The sequence below is a fragment of the Lycorma delicatula genome, chromosome 1 (genome assembly GCF_047948215.1).
Source record: "Lycorma delicatula isolate Av1 chromosome 1, ASM4794821v1, whole genome shotgun sequence".
NCBI lineage: Eukaryota > Metazoa > Arthropoda > Insecta > Hemiptera > Fulgoridae > Lycorma > Lycorma delicatula.
In genome coordinates, this window is record NC_134455.1 from 270332401 (window position 1) to 270347479 (window position 15079).

At 29.2% G+C, this 15079-nt stretch overlaps 1 protein-coding gene across 1 annotated transcript; it reads right to left on the reverse strand.

Annotated features, from left to right (window-relative positions):
• Positions 1 to 2437: 2437 nt before the first annotated feature.
• LSm3 (U6 snRNA-associated Sm-like protein LSm3) lies at positions 2438 to 14908 on the reverse strand. Its single transcript, XM_075377321.1, has 3 exons — positions 14740 to 14908; positions 5174 to 5281; positions 2438 to 2783 (listed from the first exon to the last, which is right to left on the reverse strand). Exons 1-3 carry the CDS (start codon positions 14758 to 14760, stop codon positions 2604 to 2606), a joined length of 309 nt encoding a protein of 102 aa, XP_075233436.1. The 5' UTR covers positions 14761 to 14908; the 3' UTR covers positions 2438 to 2603.
• Between the last annotated feature and the right edge of the window lie 171 nt (positions 14909 to 15079).

The following is a 15079-nucleotide window of genomic DNA, read 5'->3' on the forward strand; positions in this document are numbered from 1 at the left end:
AGAAAATATAGTTCACAACAAAATAAGCTATGAGGGTAGTAATAATGACAACTGAAATATAGATTTGGAGAGAGACAGTACCTTTGAAAGAATGTGTTTCATGTTGTCTTATGAGAGCATTCCACATGATTCAATAATAAAAATGCTGTGCCGACTTTATATACAGTTAAGTAATAACTATGTGTATCTATATTATTAGATATAGAAACAGTTTCTTTGTTATTCTAGGTTAATCTCAAGAACTACTTGGCCATATGAAAAATATCTTTACAATTTTAAAGTTTACTCCTTCAAGTTTCACAGTTTTATGTAATAATTATGTAACAACCCTGATTCAATATTATCTCCAAAATGTTACTTCTTTATTTGTTTATTAACAGTTACAGACTAATATCCAATTACAATTTCTGTACATTTTTTTGGATGAAATATGATTATTTTGACTTATGAAAAATATAGTCTGACTGAAATTGATCCCAGAAACTTCTGGATAATAAACTAAGGTGCTAACGTTATGCCATGGTAGTTGGTAATGGCAGACACACAATGCATCATTAAAAGCTACATTTGATTGTGAGAAAACTACTTATCTACATCTACCAAACATCAGAATCTGATTTTAAGAAACCCACAATCACTTTCACATTTCATTCTCTTCCAGCCCCCACAAATTTGCATCTCTAAAATACTGAAATACTGCAATATTCAAATCTTTTTTACAAAACATTCTATCTTCAGAAAAGAATATAAATATCATAAACGAGGCTGAGAGTCCCCACACCCCTACAATCCTCTACCTTCTAAATTAAAAAAAATTGATGTAATGCAATATTTAAACTTTTATTCAAAATGTATTCAACTACAATAAAAAAATATAACTTTGTTCAGAAATTTGGGCATTCTTGGCCCTCATGGGCTTCTTTGAATATTGCAATTAATAACTGCAATATTCAAACTGTCTTTTTTAAAATTTGTTGTACCTTAAAAAATAAAAATCATATAATGAGGTTCAGGACTCATTACCTTTCAAAGGTCTCATGCACCCATCCTCCTTAATTAACAAAAATATTAAATTAACTGAAATACTGCGATATCAAACCTATATTTTTTTCAGAATTTATCTTAAGAAAAAATTATATCAATAAACAGTTTAATAAAATTAAATCAATTGACGTTCAAGACCACCTTACCTCTAGCCTTCTAGACCTACTCAAATACATAAAATTGAAATTTGTGCCATTTGAACTTTTCTTGAAATTTGTGCCATTTGAACTTTTCTGTATAAAAATTTGTTCTACATTTGGAAAAAATTAAAAGTAAGTAGAAGAAAAGATTCATGCTTTCTTGCCTCACACTTAACAAAAAATGAGAAATTATGATATCAGAAATAGTTTTTTCAAAATGTGTTTTATCTCCTTAAAAAATTAAAAACAAATTTTGTTGAAGAGTTTCTCACTGACTTCCATGCCTCCAAAAGCCTCTAATGCTTGCCATCTCCCTCAAATTGAAGAAATTAGAAAATTACAATATTCAAACCATTCTTTTCAAAATTTGTTTTACATCTGGGATTTGAAAAATACACAGGATGTACAAGAGGAGGCTTTCCTTTCACCAATGGGCTATAGCCAATCAATCAACAAATCTTGAAACATTGTAATATTCAAACTTGTTTTTTAATGTATTTTACCATAAGAAGAAATTTAAATACATTCACTGTAAAAAGGTAAAGAGCTTTTTTGTTCATCGAGTCTCTACCTCAGCAAAATAACTAGCAGGTACCCTGAGTTCCTTAAAGGAGCAGTTTTCAGTCAAAAAATTATTGTAATGGGTTACTAATGTTTAGGAAGTTAGCGTTTTCCTGATAGAATAGGTGAAGAAAATGTTAAAAAAAGTGTTGGTTAAGTTTGTGAGTGTCACCAGTGAATATTACAGACCTGAATTGGAAATATCATAAAAATTAAAAGTTCTACCAAGATGGTTCCTTGGAAAGGATTATGAACTAATTTTAACTTCCCTCGTTATGTCATCAATTTATTAATCTCATTTCGTGTTTCACTGAGAAGATTCTGTTGAAGGAGATGTTATAATGAAATAATAAAAATAAGATCAAAAAAAATTGCAGGAGCTAACCAATTACAATATCATAAAGTATGAAGAAGTAGGTCCTTCTACAATTGACAAAGGTTCTTCTATAAATGCTTTAATGAAGATAATAATTTCTTAGATCATATTAGTAGGATGAAAGATGTATTAACTAAGTGTAGGTTAAATGTAGTGTAGGTAGCACAGAGAAGAAAAAGTAAATAGCATCAAACCAGTCAAATAACTGAAAACTCAATAATAAATAAAATAATACAAATTCTAGCACTATTTTCCATTTCTGAAATCCAGTTAGTTATAAAAATTACAGGAAAAAGGTAGAAAAGAGTAATATAAATTTTTACTTAGAGCACTTCTGATTTTTACTTTAAAAAACATAATATAATCTACATTAAACAGAAATGATAATTTCTGAATTTTTAAATGTTAACTGAACAGGAAATAAAATTTTAAAATACACAAAGTAAATTACAATAAGCTTAATGCATTATTTAAGAGCAGCATTAAATTCCAGCTCTCACAGGAGGTGAAACTAAGATAACACCATCTCCACGAACAAATAACATTGGAATGTTTCGTTTTGTTGTCTTATACACTTCTTCATATGTTTCTTCATCTATTTCTACTGTGGTAACAGTTTCTTCTGCTTCTCCTAATACCATATTTAAATGCTGATCATAAGCCTGTAAAACAATAAACATAATTTTTTTAAAAATACAGTAAAATTGTAAAATTTTATTACACAACCTATTATATGTTTTAATTTATCATAATGCTGTGAAAGTCTGATACAAAATCAATGCAAAGGCAGTTTTTCAGTGGCTCATGATTAACTTCTGTCAATATTGAACAAAATTTTTTTCATTACAATATTTTGGTTATATTACTAATACTAAATCCACTATTAGAAGAGGAAAGTGCTACTTAGATCAATTCTAGAGTCCCTCAGATCAGATTAATGACGTAAAAGAATAATGTTGATTGTAAAATACATATGTACGTTGTAAGTTTAAAAATATTTTACAAATGTAAAAATGTTTATACAATTATAATTTGTTGTGCAATCATTGCTCACACAGCAACTGCATCAGGTTATTCGTATTGTTTCCTCAATTGTATTTTTTTTTTTTATTATTTAATAAAGCATCCTTATCTAAAAAAAATGTTAATTATTAAGGAGGTTCTGTAAATATATATAGATCTATTTCCTATAATAAGGAATAATAGAAAAGAGTCATATTTTATTTAATTTTTATTTAATTTCACAATGGAGCATAAATTTGCAAACATCTATCCCCAATGCAAACCATTAAATAAAGATTAGGATGAAAAAATGGTTCTTTGTTAGGAAAATCATAAGTCATAGCCCACTTGGTAGTTAACAGATCAACCTGGTACAAAAACTAAAAAACAGAGAAGAAAATAACATTTAGTAGCAATAATACTGGTTACAATATACATTTTCTGAGTTCATTCATTTAAATTGTTTTATTTCAAAGTTTTTTTGAAATATTTTAAATCTGTAATTCTATATTATTTCTGTAAAACATTATTTTATGTGAATGTTATTGCCACTAGAATATTTTAAAATAACAATCTACCTATTTGAACTCAAATTATGACTTCTTTACTAGCAGTAAAATTAAGATGTTTACAGTTCAGTGATGAAAATTCTTTTTTTTATTATAGATATGGATCAAAATTTTTCCATTCCATAATAGACTCCTTTTTATTCTTTCTTTGGCCTTGTTTTTAAATATTGTAGCCATAACTTATAATCACTCATACTATTTAGCTGATCAGATCTATATTTGTTTTTTTAAGACCATGGTGTCTTCCAAAAATATCTTTCCTTCCTCTTCATTGTATTTTCAAAAACTTCAATGGAAAATTTTAATTTTCTATCCCTTCAGTTACTGCAACCTCAATAATTCTTATTTACGCAATCCTTGTTTAAGAATAATAAAAATTCACAGCACCAAACACACTGATGCAAATTTTTCACTCAGTTTTTGGGTTAACACAATATAAATTGGCCAACATTAAACTGTTCCTACTGTAATACAGAATAATATCCAATCGGCTTGAATTACAAGTTATAATTTAAATTTGAAATTTTTATAAATTACATCACACTATGATAATATTACATCTTAACCACCAAACTACATAAATAAAACTTGTTCAACAAGAATTTAAAGATACGGGTTAATATAGAAAAACAAATTACTTTACAAAGAATGACTATTTTGTACAATAGTACATTATTGTTATTGTTTGATTGCAGGATGAAGTAATGCTGTTCAATTTCTATACTAATTATAAACATAACTGTAGGTAACCATTTAAAAAGTACTGAAAAAACTATTTTCTATTATACAGTACAGATTACAGTACTATTTTCTATTTTCAGTACAGAAAAGTCATTTAATCTGACATGCACACATGTACCTTTGCAGTAAATAATGAGCCTTATACTGAAGCATACATTTTGAAGCCGACTATCAATGAATACTTGATTAAAAAAATTAATATATATAAAAAAAACATGAAACACTAATGGCAAGAAATTGTCATAATTGTGCACACAATGTGTACTTTCACTGTAATTATAACATGCTGTATTGTAGGTATGCTATACTAATCTGTCCCTTCACTCTCCTATATCCTATATCTGATTATGATTTTCTTCTACACTAAGCAATCAGATGAATTTTTTTTTCATAATTTTCATCATTAATAAACTACACTGACCATGTTTCAATGAAAAATTAAATTATATGAGTCTGTAATAAAATAGATTCTACCTCCACTTTGGAAATTGTTTTTCAAATTAAGTATAAAAGAAACAAATTTTTATGGAGCCTTTTGAAGTAAAAATATCAGATATAGGTAAAACATCAATTTACAGTATTTAATATAAATGCACTACAAAGTAAAACTTTCAAAAGTAGTTTTTTAAGCAATTTGAAATGTATTTTCAAACTGCATGTAATAAGTTTTTTCCAACAGCTACTGTTTTTTTATACCAAAATTTAAGTTACTTTCTAGTCAGGTCTAATATAACACTTACATGCAGCCTTCCTCTTAACTCTCTTTCATTCCTCATTTTGATGTAAATTCTTTCATCCAAGCTTAAACGTATTAAATCCAGCGGCTCTTTAACAGTAATTGCTGGTAACTGTAAAAAATGAAATATGTAATGACAAACACGTTTCTATCAAAAACAACAGCAGAATTGTTGCCTTTTGGATAAAATTAAAAAAAAAAGAAAAACAGTATCTTCTCATATGTAATATTCTTCTATACGTATAGACATTACACAAATCTTTAATTAATTATATACTAATTTTTAGTATATAATTAAGTATATAGATAAAGTATTATCAATGTCACAACAAATATTATTTTATGAAAATTATAATATGCATAAAGATAAACTAATATTCATAAATAAGTCCGATTTCCTTAAAAAGCTTTCAATTTTTAATTAATATAAAACTAATATTTCAAATTAATTTTTAATTGGTAACTAAAATACTATGTTAAATGTTAAGCATCGTAAACATAATGGTTATGAATAACATGACATGAATTACAAGTCATTCCCAAAAATGGAATAACCATTTTCAAGTATAACAAGTCCCCTGTCAGGCTTATAGGGGAAGGTTTACAGAAGAGTGGTCACAGATTGCCATCACAGAACAGAATATACTGCTGGATATCAATATGTCAAACCTACAAAAACAGATGATATTCAACCCCATAAGTAACACCTTTATTTTATTCACCATAGGAACTTTAGGAATTGGCCATGCAGTAAATATCAATCATTACTCTCGGGGAAAGCAGCTCTAAAACAGTACTTCTTATACCTCAGTTGCTTAGTTGCTTTAAATAATTGATTCTCAAACTTTTTCGCCTACCACCCACATTGAGAATCAAACACTTTCTAACACCCCAAAATTTTTAAACTTACCATATGTTAAAAATAATAACTGCAATTGCTGTTTTTAAGATGCGCTCTTAAAAAGAAGAAAATTTTTGTTTTTAAACATGGTATGTCCTCTATTTCTGAGTTGAAACTTACATTTTAAATGAGAGCAATTAAAACACATATTTAACCATATTTGGAAGTATTTTTATTAAAATTTCTTTCAAAAAAATTACAGTTGTATCTATGTAGTTATATAACAATAGTGATAGCGTATTCAATATAGCAATACAATAATTAAAATGAAGCTTTCAATTGAAAAATTACACTTACATTAATGTGAAGAATGAAAATGATGTGCTTTAATGAGTTTGTTAATTTCAGGTTCGAATTTACTTTAATTTCCCTTATTTAAACGCTTTAGTTTCCATATTTATTTGTATCAATACATTGCTTAGATCGGGAAATATGCAGCATTAAAGACAAAAGTGGCCTGGCCTTTTCTCTTTAAAGTGGAATATTTAGGTTCGGAAAAATCATAGACATACAAAAAACGGAATTAAAGCTAAAGTCTTAAGCTTTTAAACAATTTTAATGCAGTTTACTGAAAAAAAATTGTTTCCTCCATGCGATCTATCAAACATGAAGAAAAACTTAAATTTTTTAAACTTTTCTACTCACAGTTATTTTTAATTTGATGATTTTTGAAATCTGAATTATACTGTCAAAAAGTAGGGTATTCAACCTTTAATTTTTTTTATTAGTTTCTCTAAGCCTCTTGGTTGCAAAGTTAAAGAAGTTTGAATACAATAATTTTTTATCATAAAATACAGGTGTTCCTTTAATTTTTTGTACCAGTGTAGTAGGTAATAAATTTTGGTTTGAAATATCAGGAAAAGAGCCTTTTTTTTTAATCAGCCATCACCTTTGTAGACCGCCTGAACGCCCCTAATTTTCTGTGGGTCTTCTACTAACCCCCCCCCCCTGAAGGCATCCAGCACCCACAAGGGGGTGTTATTGCCTACTTTGAGAACAAATGCTTTAAATATACCATAATTCTGACATAAAGCCAATGATGAAAGTACCCTTTCTGTTACAAAACATATATATATTATGTTTATATATAAACATAAACAATAATTATGTTTATTATATATATATAACATATATATATTATATATATATATATATATATATATATATATGTAGATTCTACTCAGCAGAAGAAACCAAAATAATACTAATTTATTATTTAAAAATAAAATAATAAATTACTGGACTTACTCTACACCAGTAAGTCCAGTGAGAGCTTTAGTGTTTATTTATATGTTTTGGTCCCTTTATTCCTTAGCCTCGAAAAAGGACTGAAATGTAATCTCATATTTGGATGCCATCTCTATAAGAATATAATGTTTGAGCAGAGTCCATCAGAGTTCACAATGGAGTCACACCTCTATTTGCTATTTTTTCTTCTATTGTAGACCTGAAAATTGTTGGAACTTTACTGAGTGCAACGTAGGTGAGTCCTGTCACTCTTTTTCTCCAATATAAATTGCTAGCTTAAAAGAAATGTCAGGGCTGTTATAGCATGAGTCATAACTGTTTTCTTTTGCACTGAATTTCATGATCACTTTAAATATATAAAAAAAGCATGACTGGAAAACAAGAATGACAAACCTACAATCCACCAAAGTTGTTGAACTCTACTAACAACTAAGATAACAATTAAGAACTCTACTAACTCATATGTGTTCAAGACACATATGAAGTAAATTAACAACAGCCTTAAACCACTGGTCCACCCTCAAACCACAGATCAGTTCTTAATATTATTAAACATCTGACAAACAAATGTAGCACATTCTAAAGCCCATTACTGGTATAACCTGAAGCCGAGATGAATATCTAGACTACTAACAAAAAAAGTGTATGCAACAGGCTTATCTGTTGTATGCAACACTACAGAAAAATATGTAAATGATATCTTTCAATTCTTTCCTGTATCACAACATTTGTAGAAAGAAGATTCAATGCGCTTCAAATGTTTTTCATGATTACGCAGAATTACTTTCCTGCAAGAAATCTTGTTAATCTTATTAGGAAATTAATCTGTTTACATTCAGTGAATGTAATTGTGGAAAAGATGACTAAACCTGTCAGTGAGAAATCTATAAAACAAAATTCTTTTGTCAAAAAATTGCTAAGAGAAAATAAACACAGAATTAAAATACTGATTAGAATAAAGAGGAGCATCTTTTAATTGTAGAAGCAGTCTATAGTAAAGAAATAAATACTTATTTAAATCACCAAATGATTTGTAGACAAAGGAGAAAATTTTGCATGTTTCTCTATTCTTAACATCATTCTTTCAATGATCATAGTCATTTCACGAAAAATTACAAATTTAGCTGTCCTAACTGAATTTGAAATCTTCAAGCACTTTTACCCCTAAGTGGCTTGAAAACAGTTAGCTGCAAAACAGTAACATTAAAAATGAATGCATAGTTTTCCCTTTAATATTTATGGCAACTGTATCAATGATTAACACAATTCTGCATATCATTGAACATTTTTCTTTAAACAATTCCTTTTTTTGAGCTGTTTATACTTTGTTGAAGAGTGTTCATCTAATTGACATGTTTAGAACTCTCACTTGGATGGAGGAGAAATTGCCTTAATGAATTTCATCCAATTTATGTCAATCAATTTATTCTTTCACTTCTTATCATGTTAACAGAAAGTGGAAGTTTCTCAGTAAATATTAATTTATTTCAATGTTACTTACTTTAAACCATCATTATTTTATAAATAAATAGTAATTATATATACATTAGACACTAACAAATTTACTTGATTAATATGGCTTACTTTTTTTTAGATGTAAATAAGTTAAATTAATTATATTTTTATGAATATCCTGGGTACTGTGTCTATTCATCTAAATAATAAATGCAAACAATTTTCTATCATTGAGTCAATAAATTTTAAAGTTAACACAATATTATTTGTTAATTTATTACAAAGGACTATCATCATTAACTATCAAAGTTTTCATCAGATATATACTGAGTATATTATATATATACTCAGGTATATACTGAAGTATATTGAGTATACATGTTTGCATAAATGAGCCTAACTACCCAATATTTTTAAACTGATAAATATGACTTATGTTGGCAATATATATTTTTTGAATCATATCTTGTCTGAACCAGACAATTTTTTTTGTTGTAAATTTTTCATGTACTTCAAGCATTCTTGTTCATTTGTCACTTTTAGTAACTGTTCACAGTTCACAACCAAGACCTTTTTTTACCTCTGGGACCACTGTTAGGTATTACTTCAGAGGATGAGATGAATGAAAATTTTTGTAGCATGTGAAAAAGCCATGCCTGACCGGGATTCAACCCGGGACCTCCAGACGAAAGGCCAAGACACTACCACCGGCGCCATCGAAGCCGGCCACAACCAAGACTCATTATTATTTGAACCCCTCTACTTTTTCATGTACTCTACTCCACTTAAATTAATTCTAGATTCTGGATCACATTTCATTACACACATATTTAAGTTTGAACTTTTCAGTCAATAATATAATTAAACTTACTACCATATTTAATTTTGGAACATCAATCTTTAATTTACTAATTCAAAACACCTATTACACAATAAAATTTATTTGTCAATTTTTTTTACAAAACCTAAAACTTAAACAAGCATACAATGCCATTATGAAAACAAGACTATTTCATCAATGAGTAGCAAGAGTACAAAACACTAATTAATATACTTATATACAACTATTAACACATTTTCAATTCCCATGAACATGAAATGCATAAGACAATTGACTTTCTCTAAGGGAGTGGATGCAGTACAGCTCGGATATATCGATGACTGTACAGCATTAAAAACTCTTAATCTGTTTTTATGAATATTTATTAAGATCACATAATACTGGAGGTAGCAATCAAAACGTGAATTTTTATCTAGCTCTAAACATACTGATGTGGTTTTTCAAACTTTAAAAAAATATATATATATATATTTTAACACTGACCACCAGCGCCTGACGTGACTTCCCCACCCAAATCTCCAGGGCCTAATCTGATGATATGACCTAATGTCAGAAAATATTTAATAACTTTTTTATTTATAAAGCAAATTTAATTTGGTTTCTTTGTTTTTTAGAAAATTAAATGACCTTTTTTATTCACCTAAATTAATATGAATACTTGTTATTGATCTTTTTATACATATTGTTAAAATGAAAATAAATTTTTAAATTTAAAAAATGCAGTTTGAACTAAAAAAAGCTGTAGTAGAAAAAGTATTTTACACACGAGAAATATTTTTAATTTACTCCTAAGGCATTTTTAAAACCACATACAAAAAACTAGAACATTCTATGAATAATTTAACTAGATCAATAAAATTTAATAAATTTTAGTATCTACACACTAAGATCAAAATTTGTAAATTCTTACCTGTTACTAAAGTTGGAGCAGTAAATGAATAAATCCTTTTGAAGTAAGTACGATTGATTAATAATTTGCACTGGGAAATTATCAATTTGCACATAAAAAATAAAAAAATGAACTAGAAATTATTTATCCGTTTTAGAACATTTGGCAAATTTGCTTTGCAAAGCATAATGGATGCACACCCTTATTACATGTTTTGCAAATGTACCTGGTTTTATCTTTTACCACCTTGACTTCTGCTAATCTACGGAACAATTTCACTCTTTTTTTGTCGGGTAAAATTTCAAGAGGTTCATCGCTGAATCTGAAGCGACACTTGATCACCAAGCCATTCAACAGTAAGTTAATCAACCAATGAAACTGTTAACTTTAGTTATAAGTATTTGTCTGTATTGTCTTTAAACAAAATATATAAATTTACTATCATTCTCCCTATAATGTGAAATGTCACTTTCTCCCAGTATTTCAAAAGTGAGGTGCTCATCTAAGTAGTAGTATAGCATCTCATCAGATGACTCAACTCTTCCCATATACTTGCTTTTTTTGAGACTTTTTTGCCAGCTGCCAAACATGAGCAAAAAACCTTTGTGACAATACTTGTTTTCTCCAACTTTGAGTTTTTTCTTCATGGGTGCTGATATTGCTTTTCTATTACTTCGTAATGCCCCTATTACATGTGTAAGTTTTGAATACAAAGCTTTTGCTAGGGGAACTGATATAAAAAAGTTGTCAAGAAACACATGAAAGCCTTTGTAAAAAAAATTTCCCATTTCTAGCAGTTTTATGACAACCGTAAAACCAAGTCCTTTTTTTCACTGTTTCCATCTTTATCCCTAATAGCTTTGTAACAAAAGAATGACAAGCAGTAATTTGTAACACTATCACAAAGCAACCACAACTTGATGCCCCATGTGATGCTTGTTAGGCATATATTGTAAGAGTTGGGTGTGATTTTTAGTGCCTAATAAACTTTCATCCACCGACAGTTGTTCATTTGGTCTATAATACCGCTTGTAAACTTTATTGGCATGCCTCAATTATAGGGCAGAATCAAACACAAGGATCATATGAGGATTGTTTTGACTTTGGCAAGTTTTGAGAGTATACCATGTAAAAAAATTTTAGAATTGACTCAAAAACGGTTTCTTGAAAAAACTTTCCTAACCTAGGCATACATTGAAAAGATTCTGTGGACCAATACATTTAAAACTGTTAGTTTTTTAATCAGCCATACTCAATATAATAGCAAGGAAAACTTTTATTTCAACAAAGCTTACCGGTCTCCAAACACAATTCCTGCTGTGGACTACAAATAGGGTAATGATGTAGGACTTTGAAGATGTCCAGAAGAGGCCTGCAGCAAAGGCCAAATCTGAATTTATAAAACACCGATGTAAATGTCTACCAAGGCATTTACATCAGTGGCATCCCAATGAGGCTTGGTTTATTACTGAGATGTAAAAAGTTAGAGGCTGAAAGACAGCTTCTGTTAAAGACCATCAGTGGCTAGGAACAGTCTTTCCCAACAGGATTGAGATGTGGACTTCAAATGTATTTTGACTTCATTGAATAAAGTTTTTCACAGAGTTGTTTGTGTGAGTCACTATTAAGTCTAAAAAGGTCATCAGGAAAAACACATCAAAATAAGATATAGGAGAAGACTTATCTGGTGGGCAATGGTTGCAATTACTTCAGGAGCTTCATGAAAGCCAAATGTATCCGTGTGCCCGGGATCATTGTCCTCTACTATATCATCCCATCCATTGCTACCATGTGACTCTGATGTTAATTCACTACTTGAGACGTGATGAAGGAGACAGGGATGGCCTCAGCAGTGAGTAGGTTGAGAAGCAGCAGGTATCATCCTCCTCCTAACCCACCGGGTTGGTCTAGTGGTTAACACGTCTTTCCAAATCAGCTGATTTGGAAGTCGAGAGTTACAGCGTTCAAGTCCTAGTAAAGCCAGTTATTTTTACACGGATTTGAATACTAGATCGTGGATACCGGTGTTCTTTGGTGGTTGGGTTTCAATTAACCACACATCTCAGGAATGGTCGAACTGAGAATGTACAAGACTACACTTCATTTACACTCATACATATCATCCTTATTCATCCTCTGAAGAATTATCTAAACGGTAGTTACCGGAGGCTAAACAGGAAAAAGAAAAAAAAGAGGTATCATCCTCCTCAAACGATAACAACATTGATCTATCTGCAGGCCAGCTAGTTGAAAGGTTGCTGAGGAACCTAAGTCCTGAGGATTAACACTACTTGGGTCGTAACTGGATCCAAATCAGTATCATCAGCCTCGCCTTCAATCGATTCTGAAGAAGTAATGGTATACCATACAACTCACTGTCACTAATAAAATTATAATATTCAACAAAATGTCAAATAGTGTTTTCATTTAACAGTGATTGACTCATTCTCAATGCACTAAATAATAACACAGCACAAAGTAATACGATAAATGATAACACAGTGGTGGCCAGCTTAAAGTAAACCGATAGAAATTAGCAAGAAATAGAAAAGGGAAAATGTCAGTTGGTCCAGTGCATGATTCATGCCAAGTATGAAAAGTAAGATGATTCCAAGTATGATGATTCAGCAGACTGTTGTCTGCTGAATCATCATAATTAATATTATCAACTGAAAATAAATCACTGTATATACTTGATTCAATATTAACATTAAAAGCATGTTCATTGTTAACGTCCAATCAATCAGACGCTGGCGTTTTTCACCCAAGCACTAACGTCAGATCAATAAGATATTAGTGGTCAAAAGATTATAAGACCCATTGTAAATTCTTGCCTTGTTTAATTTTTGTTTATCATTTTGAGTTTTTCTAAATTACTTAAATATTAGCAAGATTTTCAAGTGTTTGTAATTACAGATCTATAAGTATCATTCCAATATTTTCTCAAACATTGGTGACAATTATGTAAAAACAAATAATAACATAATGTTACTTGGAAAATCATTACGAGAATATATATTGCCAATCTTGACTTAGTTCTGCTAACTATTTATGTCTGCTGACCTATTTTTATTGAAAATCCATAAAAGCATACTTGAATTAATGCAACAATTGCCCAGCCAAGAAAATTTGCATTACAAATGTCTTCAGTTCAAAACAAATTAATGAGATTTTACAGAAAATGTATTGGAAAACATCCTGCATGTACGTTTAGGAAAAGGTTTCAGTAAAATGGTTGCAAAAGAATTTTTTGTTGTATTTACAACTAACAGTTCATGATAATTCTGCTAAAATTAAATTAACAGAATTCACTAATGATGTCCTAACCTCAGTACATTATTGTGAAAGCATGATCTAATGAAAAATTCTATAATTTAAAGATGAACTTTATTAGTGTTAAATTCTATTGGAATCAATCTAGTATTAAAGAACAAAGTAAATAAAAGTACTATAAAACCCAGTAATTCATAAATGATTCAGTTTCATAACAAATTATCAAAGCTAGCTAAGGAGAACAGAGACCATAATTACTACAATTTCTGACAACAAATGTAAAAGAATGGCATATTTAAAAAATAAATATAATTAAAGTTTTAATATTACGTAACAGTCAATGTAGGAATCTAGCACTTTGTATCACTGAAAATAAAAAGTTTATGTAAAATGTCACACATGCATCTAATTGTACCAGTTAAATGGTTAAAAGAATATTGATACAGACTGCAAATTCCTACTGAAAAAAGCTTATGAATCCGTTTTAATAGGGTAAATAATTATAATAATTCAAAATTAATTAATGTACTTAAATTGACTAACGCCTTTATGTAAAAGTTATCATACTAATTTATTTTTTATTACAAAAATTACATTATTGCTGAACAATAAGTACAGTATTAGGGGATATCCATCATAAAATTAATACACAACCTAAAAACACACAAACAAGCTATATAAAAGTGGCTTTTTATTCCTTGTACAGCATTTAATATAGAATCAGGAACCTTTGCAGGTACGTAGGTACTACGTTCTAAGTATTTATCCTAGAAAAAGCTCATAAAAACAACAAAAAAATGGAACTTTTCGTTCTATAAATGGCATTCTCTAATAACTGAAATGGGATAGCGAAGTTTTAAAACAAAAAAAGTCAAAACGGGAGCACAAACATTTTCTATTTTTTCTTATTATTAATACTTTGAAGCGATATCTTAAACTCAAATTTTACAATAATATACCTACAGTTTCCCCGTCTTCAGCCATTTTTTTTTGTACGTAGATAGTGATTTTTAATAAGAATAAAATTAAATGATGTTCTTAACCTAACAACGCTAATAAAACACAAACAATCGACTCAACTGACACCGAATTACTGTTTGATAAAGTTACTTGTGTCACGCTAACATGATTCGGTTAGTGTGCACTGCGTCCTAAATCAAAAACAAGATAAATCTTAAAATAATATTACAATCTCGTAAAAACAGAATAATTTTGCGTTATAGATTCATTTAAATTTCCTTCGCAAAGTTATATATGTATTTTTTTTTTGTTAAAGCTACTTTTATTATTAAATTTATATGCT